The 17,251-nt window shown below is 58.0% G+C and overlaps 1 protein-coding gene across 9 annotated transcripts in view; it reads right to left on the bottom strand.

Annotated features, from left to right (window-relative positions):
- Positions 1-17,004, bottom strand: part of LOC146752139 (AP-5 complex subunit beta-1-like) — a 68,234-nt gene extending 51,230 nt beyond the window's left edge. For 5 of the 9 annotated variants that reach the window (XM_085532745.1, XM_085532748.1, XM_085532747.1 and 2 more), the window contains exons 1-5: positions 16,659-17,004; positions 16,013-16,421; positions 11,235-15,565; positions 2,776-2,872; positions 2,172-2,244 (exon numbers count right to left, since the gene is read on the bottom strand). In XM_085532745.1, the coding sequence (XP_085388871.1) occupies positions 13,362-15,565; positions 16,013-16,421; positions 16,659-16,769 (2,724 nt within the window). In that variant the 5' untranslated portion in view covers positions 16,770-17,004 and the 3' untranslated portion in view covers positions 2,172-2,244; positions 2,776-2,872; positions 11,235-13,361. Of the gene's footprint in view, positions 1-250; positions 1,499-2,171; positions 2,245-2,775; positions 2,873-11,234; positions 15,566-16,012; positions 16,422-16,658 lie in introns of all 9 variants that reach the window. The other 4 variants (XM_085532750.1, XM_085532749.1, XM_085532751.1 and 1 more) reach the window with 4 other exon arrangements.
- Positions 17,005-17,251: the final 247 nt, after the last annotated feature.

The following is a 17,251-nucleotide window of genomic DNA, read 5'->3' as shown; positions in this document are numbered from 1 at the left end:
GCCTCCAGTCCCCTGCACAGCCAGTTCTCAACAGCCCCAGGACTACATCCATGCACACAAAGCTGCCAGGACACACTCCACCAGAGGAGCTGTATTTCAGGACATAGGAAAGGCAGTTGTCTTTCCACTTTCCAACTATTTTTAGGGCAGCTGTGCAGCAGAGCAATGCAAGCAGCTGCGCTTCCCTGGAACGAACCACCAGAGCAGCCATTCCCAGTGCTGGGGAAAAAAAACAAGAAATAAAGTTGACCTGTGGAGGGAGATCAACTTATCAGAGCCCTTCATGGCCTTCCTGAGTGCTGTGCTTCTTGCTCAGCGCTGAAGCTCGAGATCCCCTTGATTGTTGCCTAAGGCCACAAGAAAAGGATTTAGCAAAGGCAGACTTGCGCCCATGCACACAGAGAGTTGAATTGAAACAAAACAAAGCACATAATAGACGTGAACACGGAGATAGTAAAACTCCACCCACACAAGTGATGTTGTATCAGACTTCTGTCTCAGGCAGCACTCTATTCTAAGGGGACTTCCCAGGCACATCAGAAAGAAGCCACAGGGGCACAACTATATCGAGTACATAACTCCATGCAGCTGCCCACAGAGTCTGCAGTGAAACAAAAGCTGGACCACCTTGCATCTGTGTTCAGTCCCACCAGGCCTTCTTCCTAGCAGATCTCCGTGTCAGCCATAAAGCAGTGTGCTCCCATCACAGCCCTAGCTCCTTCTCTTGGAGCAGGTAAGGACCATTACTCAGCACCATTCCTTTTGCTCTACTCGGCACTGGTGAGGCTGCACCTGGAGAACAGTGTCCGGGTCTGGGCTCCCAGTACAAGAGACAGCTGGACACACTAAAAAGAGTCCAATGGAGGGCTACCATGATGGTGAAGGGACGGAACACCTCTTCTATGACAACAGCCTGAGAGAAGTGACTGCTCAGCCTGGACAAGGGGAGCTCAAGAGGATTCCACCCATGGCCATCAATCCCTGCAGGGAGGAACGTTGCGGCAGCATTGCAGCTACTAATGAACTTCCCAGTACATCAGTAGCAAAATATGCTACTAAAAAGGAAAGACAAAACTATTGTAAAAAATCTCTCAGTCGTTAAGGACACATTCTAAGTAATGAAAGGTAAAACAAAGCAGAGCCCAAAGCTGTATTAAATCTCTACTTGGGTCAGAATTCCTTTGTCACCATATCTGATTGCTCTTTTGGTTTCTGAAAGTGCTCGGTAGAAATCCAGAGTTTACGTGGATAAAACCTCAGGATAACATCCATTTACTTACACGCTACTATTGTTAAATAATCCAAGTCAAGTCTACTTTACAAGGAAGTGTGCAACAAGCAGAAGAAGCGAAGAGGAACATCACGTTGAGTTCACATTCCTCAAGGTGCAAATCGCAGCTATTCCTGCCCAAAACCTTCTGTTTCTTCAATTGCAAATAACAGCTTTTCCTTCAGCTGCTCGTAATTCTTATAAGGTGGAAGGTTCAAGCGATTGAAACTGAAAACAAAGAGAATCCTTAAGTATTGAACAACAGTTTAAACCACCAAGAAATCCATTAGGAATGCAGGCGTATGAATTGTTTTGTTCAGAGGGATAACTGCATTTGTACAACTGGATTTGTCTAAAACAGCTGTATCTTGACATGCATTTATCTATGAAAGTGAGAGTTAAAGCACAACAAGCACCTGAGCAGCGATAACTTTCCAGAACTGGCAGCGTATTTAGTAACAAGTCTCACCTTATCTCTCTTCTGTATCTGAGAGTTAAAATCTGAGCATCTTCACAAAGCACCAGCATAACTGAGAAACTGAGCAGAAGCTACATTTTAACCAGCCAAGAGGGTGCGTGAATGTGGCTATTTATTTGCATTGCCAAGATCGGGTGTGGTGATAATGAAAGATCAATCCCAAAGTCTTTAGCAAAAAGTACTGTTTATTACTTCATGTTTTAGTGGTGTGCAAATGCATGGCATTTACAATGGAATCAGCTCCACAACAAAACTGCTTTTCAGAAGTTCAGCTATTACTCAGCAGAGCTTACTGCCATAACCCAGTGCTTTGCTTTCACACAGTCTCAGACACTTCCATATCACACCCACTTCCTAAAACCTCAAAGTAGATTGCCATCCGTAAGAACAGAACCACAGCAGAGTTTGATCCTTTGTACTTACCAGGTGGGACTTCCAGGTAACCAGTTTTCCTTTCCAACTTTCTCAATGCAAAATTTCTGGGGTCCGTTGCTCCCTGTACAAAAATCAAACAAGGAATTCTTAGGTCTAACTGCCCGTGTAGACCAGTAGGTAATAGATGACAACAGAGCGTGAAAGGCTTGAAGAGAAAACAAGACTATAACTACTTGCAGAGCACAGAGACATCTGTCTCTCACTACATCCCTCTGAAGAAATCCACGTAGTGAAATGCATAAATATGAAGCGGTTTTCAAAGAAATTCAACCACTGAATGACATCGTTGGTTTGGTACTGGAAGGAATCTCTGGAGTTTACCTAGTCCTGCCACTCTGATCAAGCAGGGATACCCAGAGCAGGCTGCCCTGCCAGGACCACGTCCAAACCATGGATCAAGTCGCTGATGCAAGGCGTGTTCACATTGCCTCCATCCCTTTTTCTGTCACAGCTCTACCAATATGCAAGACTCGGAAAAAGGATTCCATATCAATTCATTAAAAATTACCCTTAAACACACACCTTGGTCCTTATTAACAAAAAAAAAAAGGAATAAACATGAGCATAAAATGGTTTAAAGAGGGCTCGTTACCCGTGAGGTCAGCAAATCCTGCCACTGGTAATCTGCACGTTCCAGTAACGAACTGTAGGAGTCTCATTCTCTTCTCGTTCTCTATTTCTTTCACAAACTGAAAGATAATAATTAACACTGATGTCAAGTTTAATATTGAGACGTTCACTTCCCCATCACCCCTAGGACAGCTGGATTAGCAGTTATCAGTTACATTTACACGCTACGTAGCTGTTGAGTAATTCTGACTGTTGCTCACTAAGCTGTTTGTCATGGTTTAATAATGTAATTTTGCTATCAGTATTCCACATCATAACATCATATAAAGCATGGATAATTTTACTGAATGTGCAACTTACAGAAGAAGACTACATCTCCCAGAGAACAACACGACAGGTCACGGGACTTGTCACGGACGCAGGTGGATTTTTTGTTTAGTTTAAACTGTGACACTGCCCCACAACTTCCAACTCCTGCCCCACAAGTGCCCCCTCCCCTCGACATCATCCATCTCCTGCCCCACAAGTGCCACCTCCCGCCCCACAAGTGCAACCTTCTGCCTCACAAGTGCCACATACTGCCCCACAAGTGCCCACTCCTGCCCACATGTGCCACCTCCTGCCCCACAACAGCCATCTCATGCCCCACAAGTGCAACCTCCTGCCCACATGTGCCACCTCCTGCCCCACAAGAGCAACTTCCTGCCCCACAAGTGCCACCTCCTCCCCACAACTGCCACCTCCTGCCCCACAACTGCCACCTCCTGCCCCACAACTGCCACCTCCTGCCCCACTACAACCATCTCCCGCCCAACAAGTGCCACCTCCTGCCCCACAAGTGCCACCTCCCGCCCCGCAACTTTCACCTCCTGCCTCACTAGTGCCAAATCCCACCCCACATTTGCCACCTAATACCCCACAACTTCCACCTCCTTCCCCACAACTTCCACCTCCTGCCCCGCAAGTGCCACCACGTGCCCCACAAGTGCCACCACCTGCCCGACAAGTTCCACCTCCTACCCCGCTTCATCCTCCTGCCCCACAACTTCCAACTCCCTCCCGACAAGTACGAACTCCTGACCCACACCTGCCACCTCCTGCCCCACAACTTTCACCTCGTGCCCCACAACTTCCACCTTGTGCCCCAAAATATCCATCTCCCGCACCACAACTACCAACTCCTGCCCAACAAGTGCCATCTTCATCCCCACTAGTGCCAACTCCCGACTCACAAGTGCCACCTCGTGCCCCACAAATTCCACCTGCTGCCCCACAAGTGACACCTCCTGCCCCACAAGTGCCACCACATGCCCCACAAGTTCCACTTCTTGCCCCACAAGCGCCACCTTGTGCCTCACAACTTCCACCTCCTGCCCCAAAAACTGCTACCATCTGTCCCACAAGTGAAACCTCCTGCCCCACAACTTAAACCTCCTGCCCCACAAGTGCCACCTTCTGCCGCACAACTTCCATCTCCTGCCTCACAAGTGCCACCTCCTGCCCCACAAGTGCCACTTCCTGTCCCACAAGTTCCACCTCCTGCCCAAGTGCCAGCCTCCTGCCCAAAAAATAGCAACCACCCGCCACACTAGTGCCTACTCCTGCCCCACAAGTGCCACCTTCCACCCCACAACATCCACCTCCTGCCCCACAAGTGTCACGTCCTGCCCCACAAGTGCCACATCCCGCCTCACTAGTGCTACCTCCTGACCCAGAATTGCCACCTCCTGCCCCACAAGAACCACTTCCTGCCCCACATGTGCCACCTCTTACCCCACAAGTGCCACCTCCTGCCCCACAAGTGCCACCTCCAGCCCCACAAATGCCACATACTGCCCCACAAGTGCCACCTCCTGCCCCACAACTTTCAACTCCCTCCCGACAACTACCAACTCCTGCCCCACAATTGCCACCTCCTGCCCCACAACTTCATCCTCCTGCCCCACAAGTTCCACCTCCTGCCCCACAACTTCATCATCCTGCCCCACAACTTCCACCTCCTGCCCCACAAGTGCCATTTCCCGCCCAAGAAGTGCCACATTCTTCCCCAAAACAACCACCTCCCGCCCCACAAGTGCCACTTCCTGCCCCACAAGTGCCACCTCCCGCCACACTAGTGCCAACTCATGCCCCACAAGTGCCACCTCCCTCCACATTAGTGCCACCTCCTGCCCCACAAGTGCAACCTCCTGCCCCACAAGTGCCACATCCTGCCCCACCAGTGCCACCTCCCGCCAACATGTTCCACCTCCTGCCCACATTGCCACATCCTATCCCACAAGTGCCACCTCCTGCCCCACATCATCCAACTCCTGCCCCACAAGTGCCACTTCCTGCCCCACAAGTTCCACCTCCTGCCCCACAAGTGCCACATACTGCCCCATATGTGCCACCTTCTGCCCCACTAGAGCCACCTCCTGCCCCACAACTGCCACATCCCGCCCCACAACTTCCACCTCCTGCCCCACAGCTGCCACCTCCCACCCCACAAGTGCCATCTCCTGCAAAACAAGCGCTACCAGATGCCCCACAAGTGCCCCCTCCTGCCCCACAAGTGCCAGCTCCTGCCCCAAAAATTCCACCTCTTGCCCTTCAAGTGCCATATTCAGCCCCACAAGTGCCACCTCCTGCCCCACAAGTGCCACCTCCTGCCCCACAAGTGCCACCACCTTCCCCACTACTGCTTACTCCTGCCCCACAAATGCCACTTTCCAGCCCAGAAGTGCCACCTCCAGCCCCACAGGTGCCATCTCCTTGCCCACAAGTGCCACTTCCTGCCCCACATGTTCCACCTCCTGCCCCACATTGCCACATCCTATTCCACAAGTTCCACGTCCTGCCCCACAAGTGCCACCTCCTGCCCCACAAGTGCCACCTCTTCCCCCACATCATCCACCTCCTGCCCCACAAGTGCCACTTCCTGCCCCACAAGTGCCACCTCCTGCCACACTAGTGCTAACTCCAGCCCCACAAGTGCCACCTCCTGCCCCACAAGTGCCACCTCCTGCCCCACATTGCCACATCCTATCCCACAAGTGCCACCTCCCGCCCAACAAGTGCCACCTCCCACTTCACAAGTGCCACATACTGTCTCACAAGTGCCACCTCCTGCCCCACAAGAGCCACATCCTGCCCCACAACTTCCACCTCCTGCCCCAAAACATCCATCTCCCGCACCACAACTACCAACTCCTCCCCCACAAGTGCCACCTCCTGCCCACAAATTCCACCTCCCGCCCCACAACTTCCACCTCCTGTCCCACTTGTGTCAACCTCCGACCCACAAGTGCCACCTCGTGCCCCACAAGTGCCATCTCCCACCCCAAAAGTGCCACCTTCCACCCAACAAGTGCCACATCCTGACCCACAACCATGTCCCATCCCAGAAGTGCCACCTCCAGCACAAGTGTCACCTCCTGCCCCATAACTTCCACCTCCTGCGCCACAACTTCCCCCTCCTACCCCTCGAGTGCCCCCTCCCCCCCACATCACCAACCTCCTGCCCCACTGGTGCCACTTCCTGCCCCACAAGTGCCACCTCCCGCCCCATAAGTGCCACCTCCCACCCCATAAGTGCCACCTCCCGCCCCACAAGAGTGACCTCCTGCCCCACAAGTGCCACATCCTGCCCCACAGCATCCACCTCCCATTCCACAAGTGCCACCTCCAGCACCACATGTACCACATCCTGCCCCACAATGCCATCTCCTGCCCCACAAGTGCCATCTGGTGCCCCAAAAGTGCCACCTCCTTCCCCACAAGTGCCAACTCCTGCCCCAGAATTTCCACCTCCCGCCCCACAAGTGCCAACTTCTCCACCACCAGTGCCACCTCCTGTCCCACAAGTACCAACTCCTGCCCCACATGTGCCACCTCCCACCCCACAAGTGCCACTTCCCGCCCAACAAGTGCCACCTCCTGCCCCACAAGTGCCACATCCCGTTTCACAAGTGCCACCTCTTCCCCCACATCATCTATCTCCTGCCCCACAAGTGCCACCTCCTGCCCCACATGTCCCAGCTCCTACCCCACAACTTCCACCTCCTGACCCACAAGTGCCAGGATGTTCCAACTGCTCCCAGCGGTCTCCGCTTTGCTCGGACATTCCGCGGAGGCGTCCGGGGGTCTCAGCCGCGGAGGCTTCACTGCGCCGGGATGGTCCAACCGCTCCTGGAGGGCTCTGATCGACTCCAACGTTCCGCGGCGGCGTCCGGTGATTTCAGCCGCGGCGGCTCGAGTGCCCCGGCACGGTCCAACCGCTCCATGGCAAGCTCCAATCAGCTCAGACGTTCCGCGGCCACGTCGGGGCTCTAAGCCGTGACGGCTCGATGACTCCAGCACGGTCCAACCTCTTTCTCCAAGCTACGCTCGGCTCGGACGTTCCGCAGCGGCGTCTGGAGGTCTCAGCCGCGGCGGATCGAGTGCGCCAGCACGATCCAACCTCTCCCGGCAGTCTCCGTTCAGGTCGGACGTTCCGCGGCGGCGTCTGGGGGTATAAGCCGCGATGGCTTGAGTGCTCCAGCACGGTCCAACCTCTCCCGGCAGGCTCCTTTCGGTTCGGACGTTCTGCCACGGAGTCCGGGGGTCTCAGAGGCGGCGGCTCGAGAACGCTGGCACCTTCCAACCTCTCCCTACGGGCTCCATTCGGTTCGGACGTTCCGCGGCGGCGTCCAGGGGTCTCAGTCGCGGCGGCTCGAGTGCCCCGGCACGGTCCAACCTCTCCTGACAGGCTCCACTTGGCTCGGACATTCTGCGGCGAAGTCCGGGGGTCTCAGCCGCGGCGGCTCAAGTGCGCCGGCACGGTCCAACCTCTCCCTGCAGGCTCCGCTCGGCTCAGACTTTCCGCGGCGGCATCCGGCCGTATCAACGGTGGCGGCTCGAGTGCGCCGGCACGGTCCAACCGCTCCCGGCGGGCTCCGTTAAGCTCAGACATTCCACGGCGGCGTCTGGTGGTCTCAGCCGCAGCTGACATGTGCCGCCTCCCGCCCCACAAGTGCCACCTCCCGCCCCACAAGTGCCACAACTTCCACCTCCTACTCAAAAAGTGCTACCTCCTGCCCCACAACTTCAACCTCCTTTACCACAAGTGCCTCCTCCTGCCCACAAGTGCCACCTTCTGCCCCACAACTGCCACCTGATGCCCAACAAGTTCCACCTCTCGCCCTACAAGTGCCACCTCCTGCCCCACAAGTGCCATTTTCTGCCCCATAAGTTCCACCTCCAGCCCCATTAGTTCCACATCCTGCCCCACAAGTGACACCTCCTGCCCCACAAGTGCCATCTCCCGCACGAAAAGTGCCAACTCCTCCCCAAAATTGACATCTCCTGCTCCTAAAGTTCCACCTCCTGCCAGACAAGTGCCACGTCCTGCACCACAACTTCCACCTCCAGCCCCAAAAGTGCCACCTCCTGCCCGACAAGTGCCACCTCCTTCCCCACAACTTCAACCTCCTTCCCAACAACTTCCACCTCCTACCCCACATGTGCCACCTTCTGCCCCACAACTTCGACCTCCTGCTTCACAAGTGCCACCTCCCGCCTCAAGTTGCCAATTCCTTTCCCACAACTTTTATCTCCCGCCCCAAAAGTGCCATTTCTTGCCCCACAAAAGCCACCTCCTGCCCACAACTTCCAACTCCTGCCCCACAAGTGCCACCTCCCACCCCACAACTTCCACCTCCTGCCCCACAAGTGCCATTTCTTGCCCAGGGAGGTTGTGGATGCCCCGTCCTTGGAGGTGTTCAAGACCAGGTTGGACAGGGCTCTGGGCAACCTGATCTAATAAAGGTGTATGTTTGGTGGCCCTGCCAGGCAGGGGGTTGGAACTACATGATCCTTGAGGTCCCTTCCAACCCGGGTCATTCTGTGATTCTGTGTGATTCTGTGATTTCCTGCCCCACAAGTCCCATTTCCTGCCCCCAAGTGCCACCTCCCGCCCTACAAGTGCCACCTCTTGCCCATAAGTGAGACCTCCAGCCCCACAAGTGCCACCTCCTGCCCCAGAAGTGCCACCTCCTGCCCCACAACTTCCTTGTTCACCCCACAAGTGCCGCCTTCTGCCCCACAAGTGGCACCTCCCGCCTCACAAGTGCCACCTCCTGCCCCACAAGTGCCACCTCCTGCCCCACAAGTCCCACCTCCTGCCCCACAAGTCCCACCTCCTGCCCCAACAAGGGCATTGAGGGCCAATGGGGGACTTTGGGGGGCTATGGGGGCCTCTAATGGCCAATGGGGGGAGATGGGGTCAATGGGGGGCAATGAGGTGCAATGGGGGGCGATGGGGTTTAATGCGTGCAATGGGGGGCATTGGGGAGCTATGGGGGCAATGGGGGGCATTATGGGGCATTTGGAGACAATGGGGGCAATGGGTTGCAATGGGGGGCAATGAGGGGCAGTAAGGGGCTGTAAGGGGGGCAATGGGAGGGAATGGGGGGCAATGGGGGGTAATGGGGGCAATAAGGGGCAATAGAGAGCACCAGGGGGGCTGCAAAGTCCAACATGGATGAATGGGGGTCAATGGGGGCTGTAATGGCCAATGGGGGGAGAAATAGGGGCAATGGGGGGCTGGCAGAAAGGTAATGAGGGGCAATGGGGGGCAATGAGATACAATGGGGGGCAATGGGAGGGAATGGGGGGCTTGTATGGGGAAAATGGGGGGTAATGAGGGGGCAATAAGGGGCAATGGGGGGTAATTGGGGCAATGAGGGGCAACGCAGGGACACAGTGGGGAGTCAGGGGGGTAATGGGGAAAATGGGGGGTAATGGGGAGCAATAGGGGGCAGGCAGGGGGGCAATAAGGGGTAATGGGGGGCAATAAGGGGCTGTAAGGAGGGCAATGGGGGGCAATGGGGGGCAATAAGTGGCTGTTGGGGGGCAATGGGAGGCAATGGGGGAGTAATGGGTAGCAATGGGGGGTAATGGGGGGCAATGAGATACAATGGGGGGCAATGGGGGGCAGCAGGGGGTAATGGGGGGTAATGGGGGGCAATAAGGGGCTGTAAGGGGACAAAAACAGGTTGTTAGGGGGTAATGGGGGGCAACAAGGGGCAATAAGGGGCTGTAAGGGGGGCAGTGAGGGGCAATGGGAGGGAATGTGGAGTTAAGGGGGGGCAATGTGGAGTTAACGGGGGGCAATGGGGGGCAATAAGGGGTTGTTGGGGGCAATGAGGGGCAGTGGTGGGGAATGCGATATAATGGGGGGTAATGTGGGGCAACGAGATACAATGGGGGGCAATATGGTGCAATGGGAGGGAATGGGGGGCAATGGGGGGCATGAAGGGGTTATGGGGGGGAATGAGGGGCAATGGGGGGCAATGGGGGACAATGGGGGGCAATGAGATACAATGGGGGGCTATGGGGGGGAATGGGGTTCTGTTTGGGGCCAATGGAAGGGAATGGGGGACATTTAAGGGGCTGATAAGGGGCTGTTAAGGCGCAATAAGGGGCTGTTGGGGGGCAATGAGGGGCAATGGAAGGCAATGGGGGGCTGTAAGGGGGGCAATGGGGGGCAATGCGGAACAATGGGAGGGAATGGGGAGCAATAAGGGGCTGTAAGGGGGGCAATGGGAGGGTAATACGGGGCAATGGGGAGCAATAATGTGCTGTTAGGGGGCAATAAGGGGCTGTAAGGGGAGCAATGGGGGGCAATGGGAGGGAATGGGGGGACAATGGGGGGAAATAAGGGGCTCTTGGGGGGCGTCAGGGGGGCAATGGGGAGCAAGGGGGTGTATTAGGGGGGTAATAAGTGGCTATGGGGGGGATGAGGGGTAATGGGGGGCAATGGGGACCTCCAATGGCTGATGGGGGGCTGTCAGTGGGGCAATGGGGGGCTGGTAGGCAGCGACAGAGGGACAGGGGGAGTCAGGGGGGCAATGGAGAAGAAAGAGCGGGCGAGGAGACGTGGCTTCTCCTTCTGGATGCAGTGAGTATCCCCTCATTGCTCTTTGCCAACAGCAGCCGGGTTCCCATCAATGTGCTGATGGCCTGGACCCCTCTGCAGCCCCTTTGGCACCATATGGGGCTGTGCTGCCATGGGGCAGGGACGCCTCATTCCCGACCCTCTTTCACCCCACAGGACCATCTGCCTCATCTTCGTCTGCCTCCAGCTGCTGCTCATTGCTGTGCTGGGCTCTGCCCTATTTTACGCCCAGCACTATGACCAGGAGCTGCTCTATCGGCTCCTGCTGCGGGTGCTGCCCCAGCCAATGTACGCTTCCGTGGCGTACTTTGCGAGCAGGACCCTGCGTGTGGGCTGTGATGGGCTGCTGCCCATCTGACCACCCAGCTCAGTAACCCCTCCCAGCTCGGGGCTGCGTGCTGGGATAGGGGACAGGGCTCTGTCCCCACGGAAGGGGCCTCTCCTGTGCTCCTGCCCCCAGGCACAGCAGTGGGGCAGTGCTGGCAGGCGGCTGAGTGCCACCACGTTGGACTTGCTGGAAATCAGTCTGGACTGTCATCGGGAGTCGCTGTCAAACAACAAACCTCTGATGGCCCATCAGACTGAAGATCCGCACCCGACAGCAGGACGTGGATGGATCTACCAGCGCTGAACTGCCTCGCTTTGCTGCCTCTCTGTCCCTCCTTCCCTGTCTTCTGTCTCTACTCTTGGTCTTCTTTCATTCTATGGCTCATCAGAGCAGCCATGGCCTATAAGAACAGCCTCTAATTGTAATTAGCCCATATTAACCCATTAGCCAATGTTACCCCCAATTGGTTGTTGTTAGTTGTTAAGAAATCCCTCAATAAAATCCATATCATTATTCCCCTCAGTTTGGAGGTTGGGACCCTTTGCTTTGGAGATGGGGGAAGATTCCCCCCTTGAAAAGCACAGAGTGAGAGCAGACGTAGATAGGAAGAGAGATGGGATGGGCAGCATCCATTCTGCACTCAGATGCTGCTTGGTCTGCATGCTTCTCTTCTGCTTTCATATGAAGTTCATACATGAAGTTTACAGATGAAGTTTATAGATGAAGGCTGCAGCAAAGTGTCTCTGCTATGGAGCCCTGGAGGGGGATAGAGATGGAAAACGGGGAAGAAATGGCAACTAAAAGCAGAACCCTGATGCCAAATGGGTCAGCAAAGTGTATAATCCCCCCTGTGGCGCAAGTGGTAGAAGTGCCGCTCTGCTGCATAGGAGGCTCGAATCCCGGGGGGTTGGACTCGATGATCTCTAAGGTCCCTTCCAACCCGCACGAGACTATGATACTATGATACTATGATAACCCCAAGGAATGAAAGGGTGAACCCCGTTCAAAGGCCTGAACCCAAGGACCAAAGATTGAAGCCCTTTTAGATGCACCCCAATGCCCAGTGGTGCATCCCTGTCACCAAACCCTGAGCCCCAGGGCTGGTAGTTGTGGCTTTAAGGCCCCTTCCAGCAGTGTATGGGGAGAGCAGCTTCAGGGAAGCCAAGGCTGCAGTGGGTAAGGGATGTGAAGGGAAAAAGGGGGACAAAAAGGCTCTTGATGGGTTCTCTGCTCTCTGACTTGGCTGTCTGGGATGGGGAGCAGAGCAAACCCCCACGATTCAAGAGGAAACAGAGTCCTGCTGTTCCACCTGCAGCACCACGAGTCCATGGGGCCGGATGGGATCCATCCATGAGTGCTGGGGGAGGTGACAGCTGAGGCTGTTGGTGTCTGTTGGTCTGCATTGACATCAGCAAAACTTCCACACCATCCGCCATGGGTTTCTCCTGAGGAAGCTGCAGCCCATTTGGGGGCACTTACAGGATCATTTGACGGTCATTTGGGGGGATTTCGGGTCATTTGGGGTCATTGGCATGCATTGGTGCACTCTGAGCTGGGTGAGGAACTGACTGGAGGATGGGCCCAGACAGTGGTGGTTGAATGGAGCAAGAGCCAGCCAGCAAACAGCCATCAGATAACAGCAAGTGGGGCATGGATTGATCTGCTATGGGGTACTGAGGGTCTTATTGCTCCCTATAACCCCAAAAGGGAGGCTGTGGTGAGCTGGGGGTCGGTCATTGGGAGGACACTGGGGTGATGTCGGGAGTGATGCTGTTGGGGTGACATTGGGGTGACATAGGGATGACGTTGGGGTGACATTGGGGCTGTGTTGGGGTGATGCTGGGGTGATGGTGTTGGGGTGACATTGGGGTGACACTGGTGTGATGCAGTTGGGATAACGCTGGAGTAATGTTGGGGAGCGATGTTAGGAGTGACGTTGGGGTATCACTGGGGGTTGCTATCAGGGAGGGAGGGCTGCTTTTGTTGCTGGGGGGTGACGCTTGGGGGTCAAGTTGGGGTTAAGTTGGGGTTATGTTGGGGTATCCCTTAGGGGGCGACATCGCTGCGGTGGCGATGGGGGGGTCAGTTTGGGGTGACACCGGGGTGCAGTTCCGCTCTTTGGCCACGCGGTGGCAGCAGAGAGCTCTTCGCTCTCTTGACCACAACGAAACGAAGTCGGGTCAGCAGAACCGGAGCGGAACCGCGCATCCGAATCCTTACGGAACACAAAACTCAACACTCCAATCTGCATCGTTCCCATTTACAGAGAAAACCTCCTGAGAAACACCCCTCCTTTTTCCCCCCCAACCCAGAACCGACCCAGCCCCATAGATACGTTCCGGAACCAGCCCGTGTGCTGCCCTCAAGCCTCCCCCCTCAATAGGCGACCCAAAGGCACCAGAGCCCCCCAGCGCTGACACCGCACGTCCACTCTCCCCTCCCTGCCCCAAATTAGGGCCAGACCGCGGGGGGGCAACGAGGCGGCCGCCACCCACCCCCCATCTCCGTCCCCTTCATCCAACACGAAGGGGGTGATGGCGGCGGGGGGTCGAACCCCTTCCCACACCAAGCGGCTTTCGGGTCCCCCCCCCAGCGTTTCCCACATGGCGTCGAACATGCGGCGTCGCCTGGAGGCGTCCCAAGGTGGGGGGACGGCCAACGGTCGCAATTGAGCCGCTACGGGTAAAGGAAGGGGGGGCAAAGAGGAGACGGAGACCCCCCCCTTCCCCCCCGAGGAGCTGAATACGGCATTGACCGGGAGGAGGGGGGGGAGGGAGCGGGAGGGGCGCAGGGTGAGCCTTAATTCTGCTCCCCCCGACCCCAACCGCACCGAGCGGCCCTGAGCCCCCCCCCCCACCTGCAGCAGCAGCGCCAGGACGTGGAGGCGATGAGGGGGGGTCGCGTCGTCGGGCTCCAAACGGAGGCAAAGCCGTAACCCCCCCCCCGGGGCTCCCCATCGTGCCAAAGCCCTCCCGTAACCGCGGGGATCCCGGGGGGCACCGAAAGGCGGGGGGAGCGGCGGGGGGGGGTCGGGGAGGCGATGGAGGCGGAAAGGAGGGGGGACAGAGCGGAGGCTGAGAGCCGACCCCCCCCCTTCCGTGGTTATCCGATGGGGGGGAAGGCGGAGCGGGGGGGCGGCCAAGACGGTGCCCAACTTGGGGGGACCCAAAGCGGTCGTTAAAGCGGCGTGAAGCGCAGCCCGGTCGCCGACGTCGATGTCCCCCCCCCCGACGCTGTGTGGGCTTAACGGAGGAGCTCCGTGGGGCAGCAGGGGGGCGGCAGCGCTCAGCACCCCCTGCCCCCCCCTCCACTCTCCGTCCCCCCCCCGGCTCCGGGCGGCCAAACGCCGCAGGTAGCGGCTGCACGCTTTGGGCCGGGGGGGGCCGGGCGCCCGAGCCAATACTCTCAGGTACCCCCGCAGCCCCCCCTCGTTTCGGGGGGGGGGCGCCCCCAGCACCCCCTGCCTCAAAGCGGCGCCCAGAGCCCCCCCCCAGCCCCCCGCCCCCCCCGCGGCCTCTAAGATCTGGGGGGCGAAATGGGGGCAGCGCAGCAGCAAAGAGGTGGCGGCTGCGACCAACTCGACGGGGGGGGTCCCGCTGCCCCCCAAGTGTTTAGATAAGGCCACCAGAGCCCGGCAGAAAACACCGGGAGGAGCCCCCCGAGCTGCCAAGCCCACCACCAAAGCCCGGAGCCAACAGCTGCCCCGCTGCCCTTCATCCCACCCCCCGGAACAAGCAGCGGCCGCTAGCTCTAAGTGGGGCAGGAGAAGCTCGGGGGGGTCGCAGAACGTGGGGAAGAGGCTGGCGGACAAATGGGGGGGTAAGGGGGGCGAGGGGGGGGTCCCGAGGCAGAGGAGGAAGAAGAGGCGCAGGGAGGGGGGCAGAGCTGGGTGCTGGGCTAAGGAAGCCAAGCGGTGTTGGAAGGACGCAGGGATGGGGCAAAGACCCCCCCGGGACCCCCAGAGGGCGGCGTGGAGCAACGCCGGCTCTGCAGTGGGCAGCACTTGGGTTAGAATAGGGGAAGAGCTCGGGGGGGGCTTCTCGGAGCCCCCCAGCACCCACAGCAGCTGGGCCTGGGCTGCGGGGGTCAGGAGGAAGGAGTGGGCAAGGAGGTGGTGTGGAAGGGGGGGGATGGGATCCACCGAGGGGCTGCTATGGGGGTCCCCCCTGGGATCCTGAGGTGCTCCATCATTGGGAGCCCTGGAAGTGGTGCCGTGAGGGGGGTCCTTGGGGTCTGGATCCCACAGTGCTTTGCCAGGGGGACCCTTGGGATCCAGCAGTGCTTTGCCAGGGGGACCCTTGGGATCCAGCAGTGCGATGCGGAGCGGATCCCCAGCATCCAGTGATGTGACAACACTGGGACCCCCGGGGTCTGTAAGGGCTGCATGGCAGGGAGGTGCATTAGAAGGGGAAGGGGTGCACTGGGATCCAGAGGAGCTCAGCCCCACGGTGACACGAGGCTGCCCAGGGCTGTTGGGACCCAGTGGATCACAGTGTGAGGCTGGGCCGGGATCTGGCAGCAGGTTGTGGAAGGAGCCACCTGCAGACACAGGAGATGCTCCAGGATCTGGTCCAGCAGCACGGCAGGATTCAACAGGATCCGATGAGAAAGAAAAGAGATGGGGGTGAGATCGTCCATCCATACTAAGATCCCCTGGATTACCCCCCCCAGCCCCTTCTCCCCAGCCCTATAATGGGATTCCAATGGATCCCTTGATCCCTTCCAGTACCAAGGTGATCATCCCTGGGATCCCATCACCCCAAATTCAGCCCCCAGACACTCCCCATTACCAATGCAGAGCCCCCCCATAAGATTCATCCCCAATCCCACCACGGGATGCCCTGCATCCCCTTCCCGCCCCCCCCACCCCATAATGGGATTCCCATGGATCCTTTCCATTACCAACGTGAGGATCCCTGGGGTCCCATCACCCAAATTCAGTCCCCAGACCCTCCCCAGTAACAATGCAGAGCCCCCCCCCCATAAGGTTCATCCCCCCCCAAAGCTTCTCACCTTCCACCAGCAGCAGCACCAGGGGCTGAATGGCAGAGGCTACAGCCAAGCGACACAGCAGGGACCTCCGAGCCCCACAAGGCAACATCCTGGGGGGGTCCCCCGGCCCCCGGCCCCTCAGCAGCTCCCGCAGACACTCAGCTGCTGCCGCCGGGGCCCCCCCCTGCTTCACCCCCTCGGCTTCCTGCAGCAGGAGGGTCACAAAGGGGGCAACGACACCCACGGACCCCCCCGTGCCGGTGGCCAATAGGACGGTGACGGTGGCCAGAAGGAGCAGAGCCCGGGGGTGACCCGGAGGGTTGTGGGGCAGAGTCAGCAGCTCCAGTAGAGCCTCGTATACCGCCGGGACCCCCCCGGGACCCCCGCATGCTTCACGGGGGTACTCGAGCAGCAGCAGCAGCAGCTCCACCTGTAGGGGGGGGACACACAGCCCTCCGTGGAGACACAGCTGACACGTCCCCACCCCTCTGAGGACACCCCCCCCTCCCCTGTAGGGCCGTAAGAACCAAAGCGAGGGCGGAACGGCAGTGAAGCGGATCGCGTTTCCCAGGGGGACCCATTTCCGCAGAGCACGCGTCCCCTCCGGGGGAGCGGGTTACGGCACGGACCCATTGGGGATAATGGGGGGAAACCGGAGAGGCCTCACCTGGCGGCGTGGGGCGGAGGGGGGGGAACGGTGCAGGGAGCGGAGCGCCGGGGGAGCGGAAGAGGTTTGTGGGCTGAGGGCCGCCAACAGCCGCCCCCAAGGCCCCAACATGGCGCTGCGGGCCGCACCGGAAGTGATTAGCCCGCCCCCTTCATAGCCCCGCCCCCTCGGTGCCCTATGGCTCCTATAGGGCCGATACAGCCCTTCGCAGCCTCCCTATATCCGCCCTAGAGCCCCCACAGAGCCCCCTTCAGCCCCCCCGTAGATTCCCCGTGTCCCTCATAGAGTCTCTACAGCCCCATAGAGCCCGCAGAGCTCCGATGGAACCTATACAGCTCCCTCTGTAGGCTCCTATAGAGCCCCCGTATCCCCTCGGAGCCCCCTGTAGCCCCTGTTGAACAGTGAAGCAGGAAACAGATGCTCTGCTGGAATTCGGAATAAAGGGGGGCTAAAAGGGGGATAGTTAAAGGTAGTTTATAGAAACAAGTAAAGGAAACTTAAAGGTAGTTTATAGAAAGAAGAAAAGGAAACTTAAAGGCAGTTTGTAGAAATAAGTAAAGGGAACTTAAAGGTAGTTTATAGAAACAAGTAAA

This window comes from Coturnix japonica, unplaced genomic scaffold (genome assembly GCF_054131305.1).
Source record: "Coturnix japonica strain WE unplaced genomic scaffold, WE-NBRP24 Scf050, whole genome shotgun sequence".
NCBI classification, from domain to species: domain Eukaryota; kingdom Metazoa; phylum Chordata; class Aves; order Galliformes; family Phasianidae; genus Coturnix; species Coturnix japonica.
The sequence above is the reverse complement of the archived record's forward strand: the minus strand, read 5'-3'. Positions and strand labels throughout refer to the sequence as shown.